We start from the raw sequence: 26755 nt of genomic DNA on the forward strand, positions 1-26755 counted from the left end.
AGTCAGATTTGAATGAACAATGGAGGAATTTGGAGGGTGGCCCACAGCTCCTTGATCCTTTGGGAAAACTCTCCTTCTTCAAAGAGCTCTGCACAAATGTTTCTGCTTGCAGCCCTGCCAGACTCTTTTGTGTCAGAGGGTTATTTCTGAAAGAGGAAATCCAGAAGCCATGTTATCTGTGAGATGACCTCAGTGCTTCCCTTAAGCCTCAGAAGTGCCACTACCACCAGGGAGAGTGCTATCTCTCTTCCTCGAGAAGTCATACGTTTCCCTTTTTTTTTTTTTTCAGTGTTAAGAGATCAGAGTATTTACAGAAAAGTGTATTATTTTGCCTTCTCCTTTGAAAGAAGGAGACCGAAAGAATGTATGGTAAACATGGATTCAGGAAGTGCTTATAAAAATGCATATATTTTCCATAATGCTGGATCCTTTAGATTACCCCTCACAGCTTCTCTTAAAGGATGAGCACACTGTATGCTTCTCATTACTCATCCTAACAATTTGCCTCCAAATTAGTTGCTACTAAAGTACTTTCTTTTTTTTTTTCATTTTTATGTGTATAGACTATTCAAATTCATGTTATAATTCCCCTTTTGCCCAGCTGAAGCTAACTGAAGCCTCCTAATAGCTGACCCTGCGCAAATAATACAGATACAATAATTTTCCTGCAGGACTCAGACACCTGCTAAAAAGATCTTCAGGAGAAGGAAAGGGGCTTGTGGCACATCGTCTGTATAAAGAGATTAAAATGTATTTTGTTTGCCCTGGAGAAGTATAATTGTAATGTATAAATAGCCTATACTAGCCTATACATTCTGTAGCTTTCAGAAATTATCTGAATATTGCTTGCTCTTCTAGTCAGTGAAAACCAGGATTTTCGGCAGCAGTAGAGAACCACTTCAAATGCAAAGGAAATACAATTTAATAAGAACACATTATTTCGAATAATATACATATGTACATTTTTATGCTATAACTGCCTTACAGATCAGTTTTAAGTTGGTAAATTAAAGACACTGTTGCACTGAAAGAGTTAAAATAATGAATTTATTTTAAACTTCAAATGTCTTTTGCAATCTGACATATTGCATCTATTACTTCTTGTGGAGACTTTCTCTTGTAAAAATCTACCCCAATGAATAACTCCCATACACGTTTTTTGTTTGTTTGTTTGTTTGCATTTTTTAAGAAACAAAAAAAGCATGGGAGACATTGTGGGCTTGATTCCTCCATGTCCTTCCCTCCCATCATTACAGTGAAATGTACAAGCTGTCTGTTTGCTTTCTTGTATCCAAGAACAAGGAAAAAAATTGTAAAAATGAAAAAAGATATATTCTTCAAGAAAATACCAATTAAACAGAAGTTAAAAAAAATAAAGGTAATCAGAACACCCAAAATCTGAAGATATGCTGTTATTTCAAGAAAAGCTGGAGTAAGCCTTTGCCATTTTTAGAGTTGTTGGCATTTCCTTTCAATAACAAAAGACAGTTTTGTATTTTCAGATGCTTTGGTTTCCCGTTCCCGTGCCTTCATATACATCTAGGAAAGAATGGACATGATAATGGTTGTCCACAATGCCTCCTTTATTTATTCATATTTATTAAAAAAACACTTTCAAACATATACCCAAAGCAGCAGTTCTAAGCACACAAGAACAGTTCTTTAGCATGAATGATAGCTTTGAAGGCATATATGTGACACATTGATATTTGGCTGAATTTGTACTATGCATAAAATCTCCAGTTTTGAAAGATAAGTCCAGTGGCAAGACTTGTCTGAGCTACAAATAAATTATGCCATCAGAGCTAATGCAGCACACCACATTATGCTTTCTCGGTACAAATATTTCAAGTTCATATGTTTCAGCAATAATGCACTCAGCATCTGCTATAGAGTCACAGCAATGTGAACTGTCAGTGCTTACGTACGAGAACTGGTTAAACTTGCTTGATAGCCCTTGCAGCCATTTGCTGATTTCTTTCATACATGCAACGTTTGTTGTCCAGTTTGTCACAGGATTTATATTAGAATATAAAACTTGCACATATTAGAATATGTGCAAGGAGCGCATTTAATGCAATTACTGAATATGCTGCTGCCACGTAACATCCTGTGACTGTCTCCCCCAGAGACAGAGCTTGGCAGTTTCCTCAAAAACATTTCTCACATTTCCACTTTAATTCTTTGGAGAGAGGGCACAAATCTGCAAAATAACATTGCATGCAGCAACTAATATCACCATAAAACCTAAAAGTGCCAATCCAGCTATTGGCCCAGGTCATTTTTTTTAACTGCAATTAGATACTGAGTCCCTCAGTCCAAACCCAGGGGAGTTTAAGTGTTTAATTACTTTCCAGCAGTATTATTATATTTTAAGACCTGGGGCACAACTAAACATCTTGCAGCTAATTAGTGCTCAGAGGCATAGGTGCATGTGTGTGTCTGAATGAAAAGGATGACAAAAGTGTGAAGAAAAGTGTTAGGAAAAAGTGATTCCCAGAGCATTCTGCATTGCGTACTCTGAGAATCTGCCAACACTGTCACTGGGATTTCAATAACAACAGACAGAACATCAGCTGACACCGCAGACATTAGGTTCATAGAGAGGATTCAAACCATTTTCAGGCTGAAAATCTTGGCATTGAATTATGAAACCATTATTTTTTTCTTATTTTTCCATGATTTTAATTCTAATAAAATTATGAAAATACAGCACTCCCAGTCAGGACCACTGAGAATATGAGCAAAATCATCACTTGCGCAGCAAACCTGTTCAACTACCTCAACATCCATTATTTTGTTTTACACAAGGAGAAACTCCTGTTTTAAGCAGAATGCAGGCAAATCATGTCCCACTCTACATGTATGTTGCTGGCTACCCTACAGATGCCTGCATACCAAGTCCATTGAGTCCATCCATGGGCTTGCATTGCTTAGCACTACAAGAGTTTGGAATTATTTCCCCAGCTACATTCCCTGTTTTGCGGTCTTTTACTTTTTCCTTATACTCAGTGCTGAAGCATCCTGCTGCAAAACCAAGTATCGACTTTATTATCCTGATTTATTCACTAGTCAGAGTGCTCCGTTGCTGCAGGTCAGGAATTGGAAAATTCACAAGAGCAGTTTCTCTAAGCTGAGTCATTTCCCCTTTCTCATGTTCAGTGGGACCCATCCTGATTTTGTTAGGGGAAATTTTGCTCCCTTGCTTCTTTTTTAAAATCTGGTTAAATGAAGAGAGTGAAACGTGGTTATGCAAATAAGTCCTCTACAACTACAGAATACTGAGTAGAAATCTGAACTGCCACAAAGTTCAATTTACCTTCACTTTGAACCCATTCATTTAGAAGAGTGATTTATCCGTGAAAAAAGTTGAGATGGGAGACATAAGATTAAGAAGAAATTGTACTTTATGATTGCTATTTTTACATCTGATTTTAAAAATCTGATCAATACAAAAATGTCATTAGTAATTCATTATTAGCTCCTCACCAGTCAGCTTTCTTTTATAAGCATGTTACAAATGCATAATTTAGATGCACAGTTGCAATTGTAACCTGCACATTTCTAGTAGTGTAAATACTGAACTCTAATGCTGTCACATACTCAGCCAACTCATCAGTATTTTTGCAAGAATATGTATTCGTCTTTTCAACCATTAAGAAGCCGAACAGTAAAAACATAGAAAATGTGATAAAATAGGGTTGTTAACAAATAAAGTCTTGTGAGCTGTTGTTACTTTCTAAGGAAGACTGCCAATATTCAAAGCAGATTTAAGGCAGCTATACAGCCACAACAAAAACTTTACGGTGCATTCGCTATTCTTAAGCCAAGAGGTACTACAAAGAAGGTGATTTGAACAAAACCAGGACGACCAGCCAGGGTACTGCTGAACATTACTGATTTTGCTCTAAATCATTAGTTAAGATCCAAATTAAGATATCAGCTACTCAGATAACGAAGCACTGCCTGTTAGTATTTCTGTGATCACTGCAAACAATCTTTGGTCGTCAGTCAGCTGACCAATTTCAGCATTGAAGAAAACCCCCCAGTTTTTTTGGAACATGGCTGACAGGTCCTTGACTGAAGATTTAACCTACTGAGTGGGAATTGCTCAGAACTCAGTGCTATGAAACCTCTCAAAGCACTTGGGAATTTTCCCTTGAAATGGTATTTGAAGATCTTAACTCTCACTCTTCACACTTAGACAAAGGAGGCATGATAAAATGTTAGGCTGGAGTCTTGAAGGAAGGTGGGGGACTGTACACAAATCAGTGGAGGGGCTGATGTAGCTTGCATCTTTTTGCTGCTTTAAGTCTCTCACTGGAATCAGCCAGTGAGAGACATGTGAATTGTTCTGTCTCAATCACATGCAGAAGTCCTTGTTTTTGAGCTACCACGTGCATGCATGCAGGCTGTAACTTACTGTTGATGGTCCTGCTGCTGCTGACTGGGAATATTCTGAATAACTTCATAAACTGTACTAAGCATGTCCTGGCCTGGGACACTGCCAGAGCCGCGAACAGACTGACTTGAAACCTAAAAGTAGCAAAGAGTGTTTCTGCTATAAGTACAAATGGATAAAAGTTCAACAGAAATGAAATTGATAATGTAACTTATCTTTTTTTTTTAACAACAGATCTGTTCTTCTCCATTAACACTTTGGGCATGGATGCAAAAGTTCATCCCTCTTTGTTCACATTCTGTTCTGCGTAAGTTTTCATCACATTATAGTAATACAAGCAGTACATTTAAAATCAATTTGAATCTAAGAAGATTTAGGATGTAGCTTTTGCATTTAATACAGCAAATATTTTATATTACTGTACCACAAGCCAAGGAAGGAACATTCAATAATCAAAGAGAGAAGTAAGTGAATGAAGTCTGAAAAAGGAGAAAATATTCAGAGAAAGCTCAGTAGAAAACTCCCACTGGCGTGAGAGAACTGTGAGAAATTTCCATAAAAGCAGTAATGAAATTTTTTAATATGTTATGTATATGAATCCGTTCTTATGTCAATAGAACATCTAGACTCCCAGTCCGTCAGGACTTTCCACTGTTTTTCTGCCTATGCCCAAACTCCAGTTCTTCATCATCTCTACTTTCTTACTTTCCCATTTTCTGCAAACTAAAATGAATGCAGAATCAAATGCTGACTCTATCTGGCATGCCACAGTTCTAAACAGCTGTTTCTTGAAATTGTGCTGGAGATTAGAATAAATTTAATTGCACATCCACTCTGTTCTGGTCACCCCTTCTGCCTGACCAAGGCCCTAATTCTGCAGGATACGTAAGCAATGATGGGAATGTGTGGTATGGTCAGCCCTAGGGATGACAGGGTACTTAAGACTGGAATGATTTAGGGTCTGATCTGTGGGCCAATTTCTTGTTCATCTTCATCGTCTGACATCAGACTATATAGCTGATATTTATTTTTACAAACAATACTTTAAATACACCCTGAAGCTTTTCTGAACTGTCAAAGTTGTATGTTGTGTGAGCAGCAATACAGAAGAAAATGTCACTGCAACAATTAATTTTCTTGTAGGGCAGCGAGTGGTTAAGTGCTACCCATCTACCCAACACTACTCATATTCTTACAATACAGGGTAACTGGATTGAGCTTGTTCTCTTTTGAGATTGGTTAGTTCTCTACTGAACTGTGCTGATACTGAACTAGCAACACAGTAAAGGAAGAATAAATACTACATAAGCAAGAGTGACTAGTGTGTTATAAAAACATCTGTGAAAAGCAACAGGAGCAAACGGACAAAAGGACTAGAGTGCAGATATTTTGTGCTCCTTAAGAGACAGAAAGGAAACTATCACTGTGATGTAAAAACACATACCCTAGAACCGCTGGCGTGATCAGGAATAGTTACAAATTCATATATCCCAAAATCATCCAAAGCACTTTCGTGTCCTAAAGTTAAAACAAACAAAAATGAAAAACATATCAAGATGTAATATGAAATTGAAAAAGTTTAAGTACAGATGGGAAAACGCATTTCTCTAATTAAAAAAATAAGTTTGCATATTGGTTGTTTGATCTACTTTAAACCACTTTAAACCACTGAGCTGGCCTGGAGTGAGGCAGGGCAGCTGCCTCTCTGGTGTGCACACTGCTTGGAGATCTGCAGTGCCTGGAACCAAGTGCAGAGCTTCTGGTTAACCTCAGCAGCAGCTCTGCAGGAGCCACTGAGACTGCCTTTGCTGAAAGTCTAAACAGACCCATCTGTCTTCATTTCCTACAGACAAGAAGCCCAGCAAAATCTCAGCACGTCTACACTGTAATGTGAGACAGTAGTACCTGAATCTTGTGTAATCTTGCTGAGATTAAAAAAAAGGGAACATGATTATCTAGCCAGTTGACGAGTTGCATTTAGGACTTCAGCTGCAATTTGTGGTAGTTAGGGTCACTGCCTATCTACCCTCATTAACTCGCCGCTGTCCTGCAGATCTGTGACTTGCTGTCTCTTGGGCCATCACTCATAACACTCATTTCATATTGGCAAGAGAAGTGGGAACACAAGCGGTTCTAACCTCGTTTAACAGCTTGAGCTCAAGACAGCAGGATACATAGTACCAGGAACTCTAAACAGGAGCCAAACCCACACTGACCTGTCATCCTTTTGGTTTTATCTTAAGAAAGATGGCATAGAGGTCTACAACTTGAGTTAAAACCATACTTCCTATCCTTCTTTTACTTTGTATGTAGAGATGCTCATTTTTTGCAAGAATAAAATTTGACCTTATGCTCACATTTCTTCCATTAGCATTACCTGAAAATGTCTGTGCCCTTCTGTAATCAGTCTCTGGTCTAGAAAACATGAACACATTTTTCAGTTTGGTGTCCAAAGACAAGGGAAGAAAGTTAATAAGATAAATTCAATTCTCATAGTGGAAAGGACTTCAAAATGTAAGAATGATTTATTTTTATACCTTCTCTGCAGCTTCTGTTGTATCACTGAAAAGAACAGAAAAAGGAAAAATCATTCTTTATCTTCTAATGTTCCAAAACAATAGCCGGAGCATGCTTAACTTTTACATACCTTTAAGTGGCTGATATCTTTTCCATATGAATAGAAAGCTCATAACTAGGATCAAAAATAATGAAATTCCAGTTATTACTGCAAGAGATGACAAAGACTTTCCTTTCTGGGCCAGTTTTTCCAGTCCTGTGTCAAAAAAGACAAGTACTGTATTTAGTCTCCTGTTCTGGATAAAGTGCTATTATGATACTGAAATATGCATTTTTATAAATTCACGTGAAGAAAACTCTTGAAAATTGTTTCAAGTCAGCAACTTAAATGCTTTTATTGTCTAGATGGTAACCGGCAAGTTAAATTAAGGATAAAAACTTCATTTGTATATTTGTGGCCAAAGGTCAGTTGACAGTCATGGTTTCCCTGTTATTTCACTATCGATGTGTTGTTGCTGGGGGGAACTACATTAACTGACTCTTGAGGCAGATGAAATAGGTTTTGTTTAGAAACTGTTTTTTCTTTTTCCATGGCACAAAATATTTCCCAAGAAGTTCTGAGCACCAGAAAACTCATTGCCCAAATGGAAGAGGTGCCCTTCTTGTTCCAGCCATGGCACTGAGACCACAGCCACTCATGAGCCCAGTGTAGTTTTCAGTAGAGGTTTGCTCCTGTGTGCCAGTGTGAGATGGCCCTCAGGCTGGTTGGCTCTGCAATTTTTTTCTCAGCAGAAAGCTTGGAAGTTCCCACATTTGCAGCTTGTGTCTAGCTGGGAAGGAACTGCTGAGAAAAGGTGACCTAGGAAAGCTCATGGTGCATTTGGTTTTAGCATGGCCGTGGAGATTTCACATACACAGTATTTTATGCCTCCCTGCTGTGTTATACGTTACTTCTTCATATAGTAGCCCATAGTTAGCTAGATGGCAGGGCAGATTCTCTCTTCCAGCACTGTAGCAGGCAGAAGGCAACAAGCTCCCTCATCTCTAGAGCTAAGGTGGATCAGCACAGTTCCTGTTCATAGCAAACTGCCTACTGATAAAGTTTTTCTTCCTTTCCCTACAGGTTGTTTTGTCTTCTCAAAAGGCTGGAGCCAGCCCTTTCTATCTAACTAACAGTCCTTGCATTGTGTGTATTTCCTACCCCATGCATGAAAGGGCAATTTGCTAATCACCAGCACAACTGCTATTTGTCTCTTGGGTTGTGCCCTTACTTAAATAAATAAAATGAAATATCTCATAAAGTGCAAATATCACAAAGGTAGTGGTATACAGGCAATAACATTGTGGAAACCATGTTGGACAGTCTCTTGTATTATAACCATATACCCAACCTTTTCAAGTGCCTTTTTTTTTGGCTGAAAATCATCACATGAAAACAGAGAATACCTTTTTGGAGAAGAAGAGAAACCAGTGCAGATTATATATAGTTGATGTAGCCCAGACTGAATGCTTTATGACAACTGATAACCTTCCACCCTTTGGGTCGTTCAATGTGCAACGGACATTGCCAGTGTTTTGAAAGGCACAAGTCAGGCTCTTTATCCAGGATTATTAGGAGAGGTAGAAGGGATGCAAAAGAATATTCATGGTCTTTGTTTATTATGTTTAATTCTATAAAAAATGTGTTAATTTTTAAGCAGAATTTAGCCCGGGCAGTATCACTGAGGTTTAGTCTGGTGGGTGAATACATACCACTTAGGTTCAGCCAGTGTCCTGCAATGTGTTGGCTCAACATCTGCATTTAGTGCTATATGAATAAATCAAGAATGGCTATAGAGAGGGGAAATTGATTTGTTTTTTTTTGAAAAATTTCATTTAGGCAAAACATTTTTAATTAGGATATGTAGGTTTTTAAGTGCAACTAAACATGAAGCTCTGGATTTTTTTCCCTTTTTGGTCTATGAAAGGAGAACTTGGCTGAATTTCTTAATTCTTATTGATGAATATACACATCCATATTGTAGCTGACACGAACTTCCTGGAGAAATGTCGGTCTTATTTCTAATGACACACAGCTCTGTTTGCATTTTCTTTCTCCACTAACTGCAACCTTTAAAGTGCAGCATTCTCACTGCAAAATTGCAACCTATCTTCCTTTCAGCATACTTAACTCCATGGATTTGTGATGATTGTATACCAGCCAGAAGAATGGACATCTGCCTCCCTTGTTTACCTTACTAACAAATGGCTGAGCTCTTTGTTCTACACTAGCTAAGTTGCTTTGTTAAATTTTCTAGCAGGCAATAGATTGCATCTCTTTGAACATTAACTTTATATAGTCCTTATCTGAAAAAGGACTTGATATTGATCCTTATTAGTAAAGGATATTAGAGTTCCTCAGTATCTTGTTCTTAGCTGTGTGCTTATGGACATTTCCTGGAACATCGCTTTATTGCTGTTTAACACAATTTGATGCAGGAACAGAGGTTATAAAATATAGGAAATACAGGAGACATATTTAGCAGAAGCTAGCAGCTAATAATTCATAGATTCTTAAATATGAAAGAAAACTAATTTTTACAAGCAGATTGTAATAAAATTATTAATTCATCATCACAGCTTGTATTATCATCATACAGTAAACTAGGGCTCTTTTAATACCTAATCACACAGGGAGAAAGACCCCCGTTACTCTTAAGTCTGTGGCTGATTAGTCCAGTCGGTGCCATATGCCTGAGACTCTCCCATGCACTGATCACCGCGGGGCCCTGGAGCTCTGAGCTCCTGGAAGGCAGGGAATGAGATAGCGAGCCTTGGACAAAATCTGCCCTTGGGAGGAAGGGCTTGTCCTGGCATCCAGCAGGTTTCTACATCATTTTCTCATTCCATAATGAGATGGCTAAATATATTTTATTGTCAAACTCCTTCAAAACTTCAGTATCTTGGTGGGTCTTGTCCAAAGCTGTGACACGCTGCAAGTAATACCTCAATCCCTGCAGTGCTCAAAATCTCACTTAATACACTATTAGCAAGACTTCATACATATGTTCTCTCTCTAAGAATAATTTCCTTTTCCTGGGGCTGACAGTCATCTCAGAAGCTATAGTTACAGCCAGGAATTGATGTTCTTACCTGCAGAGGTAATGATCACTGTGAAGTGAGTCTCATCTCGTTTTCCAGTCATGTTGTTGAAAGCGCGGCACATGTAATCTCTTGTCTTCTGAGCCACTGTATCAGACAAAACTTCCAGGTGGGGTCCATACTGGATTACGTGGGTGGTATTGTCAGCCCTTTGAATCCAGGAGTAAGTGTTTGGTGGGTTTGAATCTGCCGAGCAGTCGAACAGTACGGCTTCCCCTACGCTGACCGTAAACACCGCCCCTACATTCAGACCTTTGTCTGATTTAACTCGGAGTCCATAAGGTCCATCTGCATTGAAAAATATAAAACCAAAACATAATGGAAAAATTAAAATCAGCTTATATATTTAAATTTTAGATTAAAGCACTTAGATACTTTAAACTGGACTAGCCTTTAGAATAGCTGCCATTCGATTCAATTATTTCAATTAACAAGCTTTCTGTTCAATGATTTGATCTTTGATCTCAGACTATGCCTGCTTAATACTGAGCTAATTGCTGCTTAGGGAAACTGCACAGGTTTATGCACTGATCAGTACTGTAAAAACAATGGAGACTGAACACACTTGGAAAAGTTGTGAAGTAAAGAAGCAGGTCTTCCTGGGCATATTTGACCTTTTCTACTTAAATGCCAAACGTATCGGTATAAGTCATTTATCTTCATATTTAAAAGTAAATAAATTAGCTCTGAAATACAAAAACAGTCAGTGCAATACTTAGAAGTACAATAATAATTTGCACAACTATCCTAGAGGAGTACTTCAGAGTGGGGTGTGTCTTAGATAACTTCGGAAAATATTTTCAATAAATGACTGCTAAAATAAACTTCACCCTTCCCCTGTTTTAGTATATTTCAACTACTTCAACATTCAGGTTTCTTTCAAGAGGAAGCCCTTGTGCCTTACTCTAGACAGCCAGGTTTCTGAATATAGTTAGAAGGGAAATATATTGTCCAGTAGTCATGTTCATTATTGAGAAAATTGAGCTGCAATTTTTAGGGCAATCTTCATAGGAAAATGAGAAGGGAAATAATATATCTAAATATGATAAGAGCATTTCCCATGTTATTTTTAGTAGATCATTTAAGATCCTGTTTTTTTTCCCCTGTCTTTCCATGTTAAAATCTATTTTTACAAGGATCTGAGTATAAAAAATAATGGAAAGAATAAAATAATTGAAATGTGCCTTATTAAATAACTTTTTTTTCCAGTCAAAAGAACTCATTATTTTAATGTTGATAATTCTCTGGGGGCTTACATGCACAGTCAAAAACGTACAGATCTATTACTGACAGATGCTAAAAGAAACCAAAAGAAACTGCAGGATGAACAGGTGACTTCTCTTTGGTGAGATCCCTGAAGCTCGGTAAAGCTGCTGTCAAGTGACTCCAAAATGGCATTGCAAGAAGACAGATAAGTCAATATTATGTCAATTTGAACGTGATCAAGTCATATTTCCATCTTCCTATGGTTGTCCATAAGCATTAAAACCATGCTGCTGGCTTTGAATGTGCAATTTGATGCTGTATGAAGAAGAACACTGGCTATTTCTTATCAGGAAATTCAGGCTGACGCTAGATTTACTTGTAATATGTATACTTCTATTGATTGTCCACCTTGTTTTATGAGGCGTCAAGAGCACATAAGCAAGCTGCATGCAGGCTGTTTCCTGCATGCTTCTGTGATTTTCTTTCTATATTTGTGAAGGTTTAGGAAAGAAAATGCAGACTGCCACACCTCAGTTGAGTCCATTTTTAGCCAAATGTGCATATTGCACAACTTACAAAGTTACAACTTGAAAGTTTTCAAGCTTTCAACTTACAATTTGAAAGTTTTCAAGCTTTCTATTTTCTATGCTTATGTTTTAGTGATAAGCCTTTTACAGTCTCATTTTAAGACCCAGCATCATGTCTAACATACTATTGGGCAATGTGAATTCATGTCGCAGGTGCCGTGGGGAAGAATCAAGACGTTTCTAAAAATCTGCTGTCTTAGATGCAGATCTCCTTGCTCATGGGCTCCATAACATCTGAATCACAGATGTGATACATCTGTGGAAATTCATTCTGGAAACTACAAAGCCGTCACCACTACATCAGCTTAACTGCCCCTACCTCACATGAAGAATTCTGTATGTGCAGAGCCCATACAACACCAGGTGCTTTGAAAGGCAATTCCTCTTACCCAACATTTTCTTTCTGCTATTAGCTTTTATTTTCACTGATAATATAACCTTTGGCAGATGTAAACAGATATTAATGCTAAGACCAGCTGACAGGTCTCTCCACTCCCTCACTATGACAGGAGATTTGCCAAAAAAGAATCAGAATTGAGTTCTGTTTTTGTATCAGTGCCATAACAGTGCAGTGTGCATAGCCAGCTCTAACAATGCGACCACACTTTAGTACAAAAGCTACAAATCAAAAGAAACAATGATAAAATTGCCACATGCTGGCTGCTGAAAAAAAAAAAAACACAAAACACAAAACCAAAAAAAAAAACAAGAAAGGTTTTCTTATGAAATAGCCAAATCTTGGCTAGTCTGAAAAGCAACATTCCTTGGTGAAGTCCATCCCTGATGAAGGTACCATCAGATGACCCTTCTGCAGGGTCTGGCTCAGCCTGTTGCCTCCTCTGGACTGTGCATACATCACTGTGATCCCTACACACCAGGTAGTTAAGGAGTACCCACAGCTTCAAATGCCATTCTGAAAAGCAGATAATCAGCAGTTTCCTCTCCGAGATTAAATATTTTTTGGCTTCTGGAAATCCAAAGGAAGGAAATCCCACTGAATCTATTACATTCAACTCCATCACCACAGTGCAACAGTTTCTGTTGCAGCCTTCATGACAGCAGTTTCTCCCACTCTTGAAATGATTTATTTCTGCTTCAGGCTTCTGCAATAGCAATGTTCTGTGTTGCATTATCATCACGGCTAATGGAGAAGTGGGACAATATTAATGAGAAATGATGAAGCACTTTTGATTCCCAGCAAAAAAAGCAGAGTGGCTGCCTTCATTGATCACCCAGTTCTACTCTCTTCCCACATTGTTCCCAACAGTAATAAGCCTCTTGTCTCAGTGAGGCCAGTTAACTAAATGACTTGTAAAATAATAAATCACCTGTTCTCGGTAACAATTTACAGCTCTGTGGGAATATTTCCAATTGCTCCTATCTCCACGACACTGCTGTAGTTTCTAAGCAGATGGCAGGTATTTACTGTGAGTGACCTTTTTTTTTATCACTTACAGGAGCTCCCCCGCAGCAATGACATATGGCAGGTGGGGATCCTGGGGCCAGTGGTACTGACAACTGCTCATTGGAGGACCCAGCACCTCAGCAAGCAGGAGCTGGACTGAATTATGGGACTGGTATAGCTCAGGAGGAAAGAACCCCAACTCCCATCACAAATTTGGATGTGGAATCTAGATAGCAATGTAAGCAATGTAAATTCTCAGTACTAGATTGTTTTTTATTCATATTTTTCATATTTTAAGTTACACACAATGTAAACTCAATTCGGATGAAATAAGAAGTCCATTCTAAAATACTTTTAACATTATCTTCATATGTGAAGAAAAACTGAATCAGAGGTATTTTAGTGTATTAAAATCATAAGGCAACAAGAGGTTTCAGAAATGTGGACACTGAAGTAACTGAAGTTTCAAGTTCTGCTAAGCAGTAGGTTGAAAATAAGTTTTCATTTTGGAGCTTGGAAAGATTTTCCAAATTTGTAGGAAAATACATGTGGCTGAATGAGGGAGAATGGAGGAAACAGTACACGAGCTAAGGGTAAGGGGAACATATCCTGTCACTGCAAGTGTTCCAGGCACCCATCAGTGCAGTAAATGTTCTGGAGCCAGTTTTGCCGGCAACAAGTCAGAAATCCCAGTGCTGAACATAGCAGTCAGAATGGTAGCGACAATGAAAGGAATTTTTCTAGCCTGGTTTGACTTTATTGCATCGTAAGAGAGCTGTCAAGTTGTGCTGGCTGTAGCTTCCCCATGTTTTGAGTAAGTATCCTCTGTAGAGAAATATGTGTAAGGGGCACTCCTAGCTCATGAAAGTGAGAAAAGCAGACATTAAAGCAGATATTAAAAAATGTGCTACCTTGAGAAAAGAATGAGATTACTGTAATTATAATTATAATGACGATGATAATAAAACTCCACCAGCGCCGGTTATTTCCTTATAGAATGTTTTATCATGATTTCTCTCTCCACAATGAGTGGAAACAGAGTTCATATCTACACCATTAAGGACTCTTTGGGGCAGCTCCTTCATCTTTGTGTCTGCAGTGCTGTCGGTTCTACCAGGTGCTCCTAAGGGATCAGCTGTCTCCTAACAATGTCCTTGCTAGCCTTCACTTCAGGCAATATTTGAGCAATGCAGGGACACCCCCTCACGCCTACTTTAGATACAAGACAACTACCATCTGATTCTTCCAACTTATAATTATAAATAAGTAAGTTGCAGAATGCATAACCTTAGGAGAAAGATGGAGGATGCCGAGTGAGAGGTGTAGCTGCTGATGTGCTGGTAGTGTGGCCAGGCTGGGCAGAGGGCATAGGCTGTCTGCCCCACTGCCAGGTTACATGGTGAGAGAAGCAGGAGAGTGCAGCAGGAATCCAGCTCCACTCCCTGCACCTGTATTTAACTAAATACAAACTTAACTTGCTCAGAGATCATTTAAGCAAACACCTTAAAAGAGCACCAGCATAAACCCTTAAAAATACTTCATAGCAGTGTCCTGCAAGCAATGATATGAGCTGAACCTGAGGCCATCATAGCCTGCTCATCATGGCCTATTACAGCTTATTTGTGATATTATTGGTCTAACCTAGATCCTGATGTTACTTATAGCCACAGACACTTCAATGGCAACTTTGGCTGAAGGGGTTATTCATATCCCCAAATTAAGCAGTTGAGTATTGACAGGATCATGAAATTGGGTTATTAGATCTTCAGAACAGGAATCTCCAGCTTGACAGTTTTCTCATCCTCACACCGGTAGTCTAAATTAGCTTGTTGAAAAGCTGCTTTTCACAGAGATGAGGTGTATTGAACAAAAAGGTATATTTGCAGAGAGACTTAATTTCTTTTATTAAGCCAGTACAGATGAAAAAAGGTTTTGAGGCACACAAATCCCTCATTGTCTGAAACAGAAAGTTTCAAGCCAGATAGAGGATGGGCACTCTTTCTTGGCTTCAGCGTTACCTTACTTGCTGAGTCAGAACTGCCAAAAATCTCATTTCACTTACACTAAATCATTACAGTTTTCTCAGCACTACTTACTGGGGGACCTGTGCAAATCAGCAGTAAACAACAGCAACAAAATAATAAATGAACCAAAACTTAAATTGCCTCTGAACTTTCTAAGGACCAGCATATGATCTTAAAATTGCATGAATGAAACCTTGGGAACACAGGACTGGAAGGGACATTTGGTACCACTGACATCAGCCTTCTGCTACAGTAACCCATCACAGCACAGAATCCCATTCATACAGTTGTCAACCCATGGCAATAGTAATGTGCACAGCTCTTGCAGAACCTCATTACTTCAACAGCTGGAAAACATCTCGTTTCCAGTCAAAATATATGGTTGTCTTATGGTCAATTGTCTTCAGTCATCATAAATCTTTACATAAGTCTTGCTCTCTCATGTTTCCCACTTCATGTGAAAAGCAAACATTCCTTTCAGAGTCTATTTTGCGCAATCAAACTGCGTTCTCCTGGCCTGTTCTCGTGAATAGGATCTCCATCCCCTTTTGTTTCTGTACAGTTCAAGATCATTGCTCTGGGTTGCAGAGGTACTCTATATAGTATTCTACACACGATTTCATCTTTTTTATGCCTGAATGACACTGCATGTTAGATATCTTGTGATCAGCTCAGTCAGATTCATTCCCTCTGTTATTTCCATACAAATCTCCATCTTATCAGCAGAAATTAATAATTTTTATTCTCCAAGTGTATGCCCTTTTAGTTTTTGCCAACAGGTTTCATACCAATTCTATTACTCTGTCATTCAGTCCTCCCAGTATATTGTCATAGGTAAACTTCATTGATGTACTCCCTGTCTTTACACTGATATCAGTAATGAAAGTATTAAACAGGATTGGATTCAAAATGATCTTGAGGAATACCACGAGTAGCAAATCCTTCAGCCTGGTGCTTCCTGTACCCAGCTTCTGGATACCTTTTTCTATCTCCATTTTAATCAACATTTTTCTGTGTATAATTCTGATTGCCTTCCCCTGAGTCACACCTCCTCCAGATTTGAAGATGCCTGCACTGCAGAACACCTAAAGTTCATATGTGGATTCTGCACTTCAGATTAATCTTTACAACTACTTAACACTGAGTGACTTTTTATAACACTATTGTCAGTTACAGCTGCTACAAAGATACTTGGAATGCAAGCTCACATATAATGTTCTCAACTGTTTTCTGTCTCTTTTCCATAGTCACAGGCACTCTTTCCAGCCAGATCATTTACACAAAGGTAATTATGAATATTTCATATACTCACAATATATGGTTGGTGCAATTCTCTCACTTTCCATTGCACTGACAGGGTTGGATACCAAACAGCTGTAGTTCCCAATGTCTTCTTTTGCAACAGGAACAATCAGAAGTGTTGCATTGTTTGATGAAAAGGTATAATTAGGGCCAGTGAGGAGAGGCTTCCCATTTTTCACCCACTGGTAAACTACTCTTGTTCCTTTTCCCACGGTGCATTTTAATGTAATATTCCCCACATACTCCACTACCCCTGAAGATGGCTCAGTGTGCACAATCGGCTGTGTGACAGGAACTATAAAAGAAAGAGATACGAAGAGTTATAAAAGTGACTACCAGTACATTACAGTCTTCATCGCCAAAATGATACAAATAACAGCCATCCTCCTCCCTGGTAAGTATTCATATTTCAAAGTGTGTTTATTAAATATGGTTAAAGAATAAAAAAAAGAAGGCCATATTCTCATCTGGTAAGAACTGTCCCAGTACTTAAATAAAACTAGACTGTTTATATTACCGACTATACAGCACAGGCTGAAGTTGGGTATACCATTTCTTCCAACTCTGGTATCACAAGCAAATCCCTGCAGCCACAGCAATGAAAAGAGTGCAAAGGGTGATGCTGCCCCCAGTGAGAGACTTCCCCAGCAGTGCTGCATGACTGAGACTGACTGAAACTCACTGCTGGCCAAGTCGTGGGGATGGATGCTGCTTGGCACAGGCATGGGAGTGGAATGGCAGCTACAACTTTATCACATTAATGTCTCATTCATTTAATTAATTCAGTCTAACCAGGGACAGGGCTCCCTCCATATAATCCATAAATTGCAGTTCATTGGAAATTGATACATCCTCATGACTGATAGTATAGCAGAGCCTTATGAAACATTACTTCCTATATTTCTCATGTTAATTAATGGCTTTGAGACTCCTCAAGTGTTTTCCTTAAGATCAAGAAATATTAGCTAACTTAAATTTGTTTAAAGATGACATACTGACATACTCCAGCAGTAGAAAATTACATAACTCAGTTCTTGGCACCTACTTGTGCACTATTAGATTAAATAATGCACTACTGTAATTGGATTCCAAGAACCATTATTTCAGAGCTATGGACATTTTATTTTCAAACTGAAGATGCTACATTTTAGTAACTTACCATCAACAGCTACGTGAATTTTTTCACTGGCAGCTATTGTCCCATTCCCACGGACATTGACTTTTACAATATAATTGCCCTCATCACTGATACGTAACGGATTGATCATCAAAGATGCATTAGGTGGTATGAGGGTAAACTTGTGCTGATATTCCAAGTCTGGTACTACTGTCTGGTTTACAGAGCCAAGAAGGTATTTTGGATTACTCTGAGGCTTCTCAAACAGCCAAATTATCTGGATTTCACAAGCTGTAGTGTTGAAATTGTAGTCAACAGTGAGCTGGAGTGGTTGCCCCTCGATACCATGGATAGTATGAGATGGTACTGTCAGCTTCAAGGCAGAACAAATACCTGCATAAAAATGAAAGAACAAACACAGACACCCAGAACACAAATGGGAACACTGGCAAACTCAAATGAGGAACTCTCACAGACAAAAAAACTCTCAGAGTTAAAGCTTAAACTTTTTTATGACTATGTTTCAGATTTCAACTAAGAAATGGGGAAATGCTCACTGACTTAATTGGGGTAGGATTTAGCTATAGATTCCCAGCTTTAACATACATGAAAAGCCAAAGCTGAAAGGATATTTCTGATTCCTGGTTATAAAAAACTGTTGAAAGTTTGACAAAAATGAGGACGGGTGAATTTACCTTACTGCTTAAAATATTTTCCTTGTAAAATATTACCAGTTTGCAGAGCTTGTATTGTATATATAGTCTTGGACTAGAACCTCAAATTTAGGATTTTTTTCCCTGTTTTATCCTGAAAGAAATTTCTTAATGTTGCTTTGCCAATTATACTGAGAAACCAACTGAAAAATCTAATGAGGCTCACTTTCATGAATTTCTCCATTTAAAATGATACATAGTTATTATTAGCTGCACCTTATGCTCCAGTCAAAATTCAAGAAGCATAACTAGTCTTGCAAAAATTACATATTACAGTTGTAGGAAAAAGAAGAATTAAGGTTTTCTGCTGATATGCAGAAGACCAAGATCTCCAGTCCCATGATGAATCCTGTCCTCCAGGAATCCTGCACCTTCAGGATGTAAAATGGCCCCCTTCAGCTAGTGTGGCTTTCCCATCCTTTAGAATTGTTTTTCCTTCTGCCATCCTCAGGCAGATTTATAGAACATCACACAAGTTTGCTAAGGAAGCTCTGATCATATTCTGTTCATTCAGCAACTAGTGAGGTTTATAGTCAATGAAAATGACAAACTCCACAAAAATGAGTAATTTTGCCTCACTCTTCATACAGATGAACAACGCTAGTCAGCTAGGATGGCTCGCAGCATTGCCGAAGGTGAGGAACCGAAGGGAAGCAGCCATGTGGTAGATATTTAACCTCCTGACAGAAATACCCACAAACCCAACTTCTTGGGGACTGAAGAAGAAGCAGGAAGAGGACTTCAGGTTGCATGGACACTGGTGTAGGAAGAACAGCAGGGAGTCAGCTGAGATGGGAGGAGAATGGGACAAAATAGGAGAAAAAGGATAGAAAAGATATGGAGATATTTAACTGGAGGGTGCACAGGAGCACGGTAAGCACACTCTTAACTTTTTCAACATAAAAAACCTGAAGCAATCGAAGCACATCAAACTGAAATCTCCTCCCCCTCTACTTCTTAAAGTATCTGTGGTGTGTTGTTCTTGCACAGTTTTTTTTTAATGCTGCTTGACTCTTAGGGATGAGCTGACTCTTGTCAATGGGAGATGAGTTTTGCTGGTTGTTATAATATTTAACAGAGGTGAGTTCCCTCCCTGCAAACCTTACAATGCAAAGCAAAATTAAACTGCTACTTTCCACTTGAGAAAATAATTCCTCAGTAAAGCCCTTCACAAAATATTTAATGGGGAAAGTAAATTTCATATAAGCAGCCTAACACATTCCAATTTTTAAATCTCCCCAAAAGAAGTAAAAGAAATCTCTTCAAATACTGGGAAATCTGTAAATGGTCAATGAAAAGATCTGGCCATATCCTTCCTCATTCCTTACACATGACAGTGCTCAATTTTGGGGTTTATCTAGCTGACAGTAAGTGATGGTGTTGTAGGACAAGAAGCCAGTAACAGCTGCAGTGCTAATCGCAAAATATGTGTAACAATTGATATTTCTCACAGATCTTTTTGTGCAGAAAAGGAGCAAAATCCAAGCAGGTCTAGTGAGCAGAAGGATAACAGTGACTATCAGAACAAATGCTATCACCATCACAGAAGAAGAAAAAGAAACTGGTGGCTGAATAACTTAATTTCTTCGCAGTTGAAAAAAAAAAAAGGGTGTAGGGAATAGAAACTGTAAATAAACTTCAACCTGATTCCACTTAATTTGTGGGAAAACGTGGCTCCATTCAACAGCATGGAAAGACATTGGGAACTTTTTTTAGCAAAGATGAGGGAAAGTGAGGGATGAAGCCCCATTTCTATTCCCAGCCAGAGGATTGCTGTCCAGCAGGGAGCGGCTCTAGGTGACGGTAGGTGCTGCTGTCCCCTGAAGAGGCTTCAGAGAGAGCCACTGAAGCTCAGAGCCGTTACTAGAGAAGGGCAATGCTGGGTGACTGCTGCTTTAACAGAGATCAAATCTTCTGTGGTCTGGAACACTAGACTTATTTTATAAGAAGTCAATGTGCCAAAATTTACTTCTTTCTTGTCAGGCACAAATTCCATACAACTCAAACATATCCCTATAGGTTTCTAAATATAATAATAGATATTTTTCAGAGGACAGAATTCTGAAAACTATTTTTTGTAAAATGCCCATAAAACAAGGGGTTGTACAGAAATGACCTCCATTTGGAGCTCAGTGATCTGTGTTTTCTTCCTTCTCACTTTGCTGCAACCAGTATTAGCAAGCACAACAGGATCCCTGTTGACATAAAACAAGGGCTGCAGCTTTAGTTTAAATAAAAGCTATGACATAACTTTTGAGTTTACTGCGTAAACTGAAACCTCCTTACCGAGGTTTTATCATTCTCTGAATTTAACATGCACATCTTGTCACAGTGAAGTCAGACCCTCAGCTACATTTTTCCTGAGTGCTCATTTAGCTTTTTAGCATTCCAAAATCCCTGAACTTGTGTACGATGTCACTGGGTCCATGGCAATAATTTTCAAACCTTTTGCAAATATGTCCACTTGAAAAAAAAAAAAAAAAGAAGAAGATAAAATGGACTACGGATTCTGCTATTCCTCTACCCCCGTTTGCAGCAGGAAGGATTCAGGCATGTTCTTCCCAAGTTTGGAATTTTTCTCCAAGAACAAGTTCTATCAAGCTTCATTATTTGACTTAACTCTGCCCTCTGAGGTCAATTCCTCTGGTGGTCTTTGTGTCACACTCCAAGCACCTGATTTTTGTCACGATAAAAGGTGCAAGCTACGCATTTCTCACACTAGGAAAGGTTTCTATCTGAGTAAGACTGTAAGACGAAACTTTCTGGTGAAAAACAATGGCCTCCAAAGCATTCTGTGTGCATGCCAGTATGTCTTGTAGAATCTTAATCAGAAATGTTCAACAAAGTTGTAATGGAGATAAAGAACTGAATATTCACCAAGTTCTTATCAGACAGGTATTTCATTTTTAAAGTCTGATAATCTTCATTAAAAACTGCTATGGCTAAGAAGCCAAAGCTGTTGACAAAGTATTTAGCTCAAAATCAAGGAAACTAAGTGACTATACGAAGTTCATGAAAAAGATAAAAGAAAAAATGTCCTTACACAAGAATTAGAAAAGTATGTAACATATTCGCAATATCATATATTCCCTCTTTTGATATCTTCAAAAACAATTAAATACATAAAAAATGAATTGCAAGACTTTGTAGAAATACAGCTTTCTTTAACTTTTGATCACAGAATATTCCTGTAAAAGTGCATAGAACACCTGCTTTTTATCAAGTGTACAGATAACAAAGGTACACTTATGAAATCTACAACCAAATGCTGAGCAAATCTACTGTAAATGCAAGACATTCTTCAGTTGACTGAAAGCTTAATTTAGTTTTAATACAAAGTACATTGAAATATATACAAATTTTAGGTATTAAATACAATGCATCATAGTGAATTGAAGAATAACCTATCAACACTGTCTTAACATAATGCATTTTTAAAGAGATGTGTAACATCTATGTAAACTTTGGCTCAGAATCTGTCAAGTCTTACTTGTTAAAAACAATGCACTATGCATAATTACTAAACAAAACAGGAAAAAAGATGTGTAACAATGCCAATGTTTTATTTACAGATGATATGCAGCATTAATTTTTGTCAGTTTCTAAAATTTTCAGTTCCATTCATAGAATAGGGTACACTATCTGATTAAAAACTTACAGGCTACCTTTTTAAAATATCTGACAATATAAGAGAAATATTTTTAAATTTAGGAGTATAAAAACAAATCAAATTTCCACAATGACAATCAAATATAACACATGCTATTTCTTACCTACAAGCAGAAAATATATTTGGCACTTTAAGTCACAAAATAAGCTGGCTAGAGGGCTCCATGAAAGCATCCTGTCCCATACAAACACCACCTTCTTCTCAGTACTAAGTCAGAGCTGGGACCAGCACCTGCTGGTTTATTTGCTAGGAAAATCAGCAATGAGTTAACAGGCCCTATCCTGTCCCCAGCCCTATCTGATTTGAATATGTGTATACACAGAACAAAGGGAGTGGAGCACCTGTTAGATGAGCACCCATCTTCATTGCCTCTGACTTCAATATGACCCTTCCCCAGCAACCGCAGTAAATATGACAGAGAATATAATAAATGAGGTGCAGAATAATACAAACTACCTTGAGTTAACAAAAATAAGCATATACACCCAGCACATAGGTTATATAGGTATTAACATCCTTTAGTCACACTGTTTCATAAAAAATACTATGCTGCCAGATGGTTCTGCTCGTTCCAAATTAGTATTTAGTATTTGGTAAATTCCAATTAGTATTTAGAATTTTTTTTTTCCAATGAGACCTTTTCCAGTGACAGTCTCTTCTTTTCTTCTGTTTTTTTTTTAATAAATAGTATTAAAAAAATACAAAGCCATGACTAAATCATTATTTTCTTCCTCAACATATCTGTAACATGGAGACAATTTTGTTCCCCTCCTCTGAGCAACTTGTAATGTGAAGTGTCCATCAGAAACCTTCTAACAAAGAGTCCTGTAGCTAGCGTGCACAACCTACTAGAGCTGTTGAGTTAGCTGCTGATTACTGTTTATTCTGAGTGAACTTACATCGGTTTAATATTAATATTAATGTATGATTTGGATTTTGTCCAAGGCTGCCACTCACTGTACAAATCTAATCAGCAGCACACCAGGCAGCCCTCCTGCAAGTTTCATGTGCAGTAACAGTTTGCAACAGCAAATAATTGCATCAGCAGAGGTGGTTTATCCATAGAAAAACACACTTTCAGTTTTCGTTACACAGCACTTAGGCTGTTACGGATGAACAAATTCCTGCCTTGTGCAGGCCGGATGGCAGCAGGGAACTGATCCCCCTCACTTTGTGCCTGTGCTGGTGCTTGGGGTCCTGCAGAGTGCTAAGCCACTGCTGTAAGGAATGAATGCTTGCTTTCTGCTTCAGTTAAAGGGGAGTGAAAACGCCCAGATCAATATGATCAAATGTAAGGAATACGAGGGTTATTTCAGTGGTCCCAGAAGAAATAATGTCAATGCCTGACACAAGACAGTAGATGAAAAGAGTATTGTGCATATCTGCAAGGGTTCCAGGTGCCCCCTGCCCTGCCCTCCCCAGGGCTGTTGTTTGTAACCTGTTTAATCCACTTCACTGTAGCCTAGGTGTATCGAATGGAAACCTTTTATAAAATGAGTTAGAAATGATTATCTACTCAGATTCATTATGTAATAAAATGTTTGTCATAGATCCCAATTAATTTCTAACTGAAATGAATGGGAGCTTTCTCACTGGGATAAAGCCAGGACTGGTGTTCTAAATGTCTGATGTGGGTGAAGAAAATTAAACAAACAAACAAACAAACACCAGAAAAACAACTGATTAGCACAGATATATATTTCAAGACAGTGCATCCCCTTTTTCCAAGATACGTTCATGATATCACCAACACGCTGCCGTTTTTCACACTAAGTAGCTCACACACAGATATCACAGTCTCACAGAAGGGCTTCGGTTGGAAGGAACCTCAAAGCCCGCCCAGCACTAACCCTGTGCTGTGGGCAGGGCTGTCCTCAACTACTCAGGCCGCCCAGGGCCCATCCAACCCGGCCTCGAGCGCCTCCAGGGACAGGGCACCCACAGCCCTCTGTGTCTCAGCCAAGTACAGGCAAAACCCTGCTCTGGCCATGCAGAACTGCATCCTCATTTTGTCTTCTAACAACTGATTTCAAAGCCTAAATACGCCAACCCCAACTTCATAACGCATGCTCCAACCCCAGGGAGACATGCGGCATGTGAGGAAATCAATCCCGGCCCCAAAAGCAGGCGTGGGCAGGACCACGGTACGACGACGGGCTGACAGCAGACGAGGCTCTCGGTGACCCGCTTTAACAGCACCCTTAAGAAGCAGCAGCAGAACCTCCCGGCCTCACGACTCTCCCTGCCCATCCGGTCTGCGAAAAAGCCTACCCCACACTCCCGCCCCGCCCGCCTTCCTCCGTGCCCTCCCTCCCCCACTGGGCTGACGGGGTTTGTAGTTTGAATGCGCCGGGCCGCTCCACGACTACGGGTCCCAGGGATCCGCGGGCGGGCGCGGTCAGGTGGCGTCCAACATGGCTTCCCCGTGCCGGCCCCGGCTGTAGCGCTGCCGCGGGGGCTGCGGGGCGCCTCAGGGCCGCCATGCAGAAGATCAAGTCGCTGATGACCCGGCAGGTGAGCGGTGCGGAGCCGGGCGGTGCGGAGCGCTGCGGGGCTGCGTTTTATACGGCGGCGGGCCGGGCGGGCTGTGCTGTCTGTCCCCTTCTCGAAGCGTGATTTTGGGGATGCCGGGCCGCGGCGCTGCGACGTGGCTTTGTCTGTCAGTCACAGCGTGTGCGGTCGGATGGGAAGCAAGGGCTTGGAGGTGCTGGGGGAGTGTCTGCGGGGCTCAGGGCGGGTCGGATGCCCGATGTGCTCCTGTCAGTCCACCTGGTGCTCAGCCGTGTGTCCGCGTTGCTCTGGGCCTGGGGGCTCCTCCTGAGCTCGCTCTGGGGCTCTGTTCCGGCGGAGGGAACTCACCGTGGCCCTGCTCCGAGCGTGGTCCGCTCACCTCAGCTTTCCCTGGCAGATCTCTGCCCTGAGAGCTTTGTTTGGGTTTGGTTTGGTTTGTTTTTATTCAGGAGCCGTTTACAGCCCTCTTTTACGTCCAGGTCCTGTTTTGTCCACATTCAGCACAGGGTGCAATGCTTGGTCTGTAGGAGGAGTTGCAGGAAGGCTGCCCAGCATGGGAATGTTGCGGGCTGAAAATGGTACAGCTTTGGCAATTCTCAGCCTTTGTGAAAAGGTTAAATCCTGTGCAGCATTCAGTAAGGGCAGCTTTTTATTGGTGGTGGAGATTAACTGCCTTTACTGCCAGTTTTTGGGGTGTTTGTGGGAGTTTTCAGGTGAAGTATGAGAAGCTGCAACAGGTGCTTTGTGCTATATGCTACCTACCTTGAACTTTGGCTCTGTGGTGGTCAGCTGCCTTTGCTGGTGGTAACTGGCAAGGGAGGATGTTGACAAAAGGAGCCCAAGAAAATCTGAGTCAAAACCAGAATGAAGAGGTTTTGCATACTAGGAGGATGAAATTGTGAAGTGTGGTAGCTACCATTAAAGCGATGAACTTGTAAAGCAATCTGTCTGTTTCAAAGGAAAAAATAAAGACTTTTCTCATTATAAGCTCATGTAGTAACATCGTAACTCCTTTGATTTCAGAGAAAGCATTGGTACCCCGTGTGTGAATGGGGTTTAGGAGCAGTATGCTTAGTGTCACATGGGGAGGATATAGGAAAGTCTGCCTGAATCTCAGGGCTCGTGTGAACTGCCTGGGATCTCAAAGGAAGACTGGAGTCAGTCACCTGAATGTTCAAGTTCGCTTCTCCCTTGAAAGCTAGGAGAAAATGTGTTAAGAAACTTACTCTTTGTTATTGCCTTATAAAATTATAAATGTGTTGGATATTCAGAAAACACATACTTGGTTGGTTACGGATGCTTCTTGTAGCTTCTGTCTACCAGTGCATATTCTATCCATGTGCTTACATGGATTTGAAAGAATAATAATTATGTAAAAGAGCTAATGTGGATTAAGCATCTTTTCCAGTTTAGTTATGCATATAGAAAACGTATCCTAATAGTTTTACATAGTAAATTGAGAAATAATCCATCATACGAAAAGAATATAATTATGCCATAGAGTAGATAGCACTTACCTGGAATTTGATTGTTTGATTCCATTAAATCATTAAGTTAGGAGAACAAATTATATTATGCTTTTTGGACATATTTGCATTTTTTAACCATCTGGAAGTTGATAGCAGTAAGTGAACTTGACTACTTGGATGTTGCTGAAGAGAATTGTTGCAGAATAAAGCTGGTAATGCTTAGTTGTTTGAGGAATAGAATTTATACACCAGTGCTTTCATTTAAGTTTTTATAGAATAACCCTTTTGCAATTTATTAAAGGACTTCTAGGTTTATAATCTGCAGCAGCAGACAAGACTTGTGCAGTTTGATTGCAAGATACGTAAAGTAATCAACATTAACTGACTATTAAAATTCTTTTAAAGGGTCTGAGAAGTCCTCAGGAGAGTGTTCATGACCTCAGTCCTATTGAAAACCTCCGGTTTCCAACTAAGGTATGATGCATGATCTGACCCACTTCAGTTTTCATTTTATATTTAAAAGGTACATAGTGTTTTTTTTTTTTTTAATTTGTTTTGTCCCATCATTTGCTTTGCTGCTGTTCTTTTTGACAACTTTGTTTCATCCTGAATATCTTTTGAAATATTTTTATGAAAGAATTGGAATTGTGAAGTAAATCAGTGCACCAAGTCAAAATGAAGATGCATTAAA

The 26755-nt window shown here is 39.4% G+C and overlaps 2 protein-coding genes across 3 annotated transcripts in view; one reads left to right on the top strand and one right to left on the bottom strand.

The window, feature by feature from the left end:
* Window positions 905-22282, bottom strand: HEPACAM2 (HEPACAM family member 2). Its single transcript, XM_021386575.1, is given in 10 exon segments — window positions 905-4536; window positions 5847-5920; window positions 6780-6817; window positions 6940-6964; window positions 7050-7175; window positions 10052-10348; window positions 16595-16879; window positions 17744-18094; window positions 22188-22242; window positions 22244-22282. Coding segments are annotated over 10 exon segments (1392 nt in total). The 5' UTR covers window positions 22268-22282; the 3' UTR covers window positions 905-4419.
* VPS50 (VPS50, EARP/GARPII complex subunit) overlaps window positions 23808-26755 on the top strand; it is a 73039-nt gene continuing 70091 nt past the window's right edge. The window contains exons 1-2 of one of the 2 annotated variants that reach the window (XR_002435047.1): window positions 23808-24598; window positions 26470-26538. Coding sequence is in view for 1 of the 2 variants with exons in the window: in XM_021386574.1 (XP_021242249.1) it covers window positions 24566-24598; window positions 26470-26538 (102 nt within the window). In the remaining variant the exon portion in view is untranslated. The remainder of the gene's footprint in view (window positions 24599-26469; window positions 26539-26755) is intronic. The other variant, XM_021386574.1, reaches the window with a different exon arrangement.

The sequence above is a fragment of the Numida meleagris genome, chromosome 2 (genome assembly GCF_002078875.1).
Source record: "Numida meleagris isolate 19003 breed g44 Domestic line chromosome 2, NumMel1.0, whole genome shotgun sequence".
Classification (NCBI taxonomy): Eukaryota; Metazoa; Chordata; class Aves; order Galliformes; family Numididae; genus Numida; species Numida meleagris.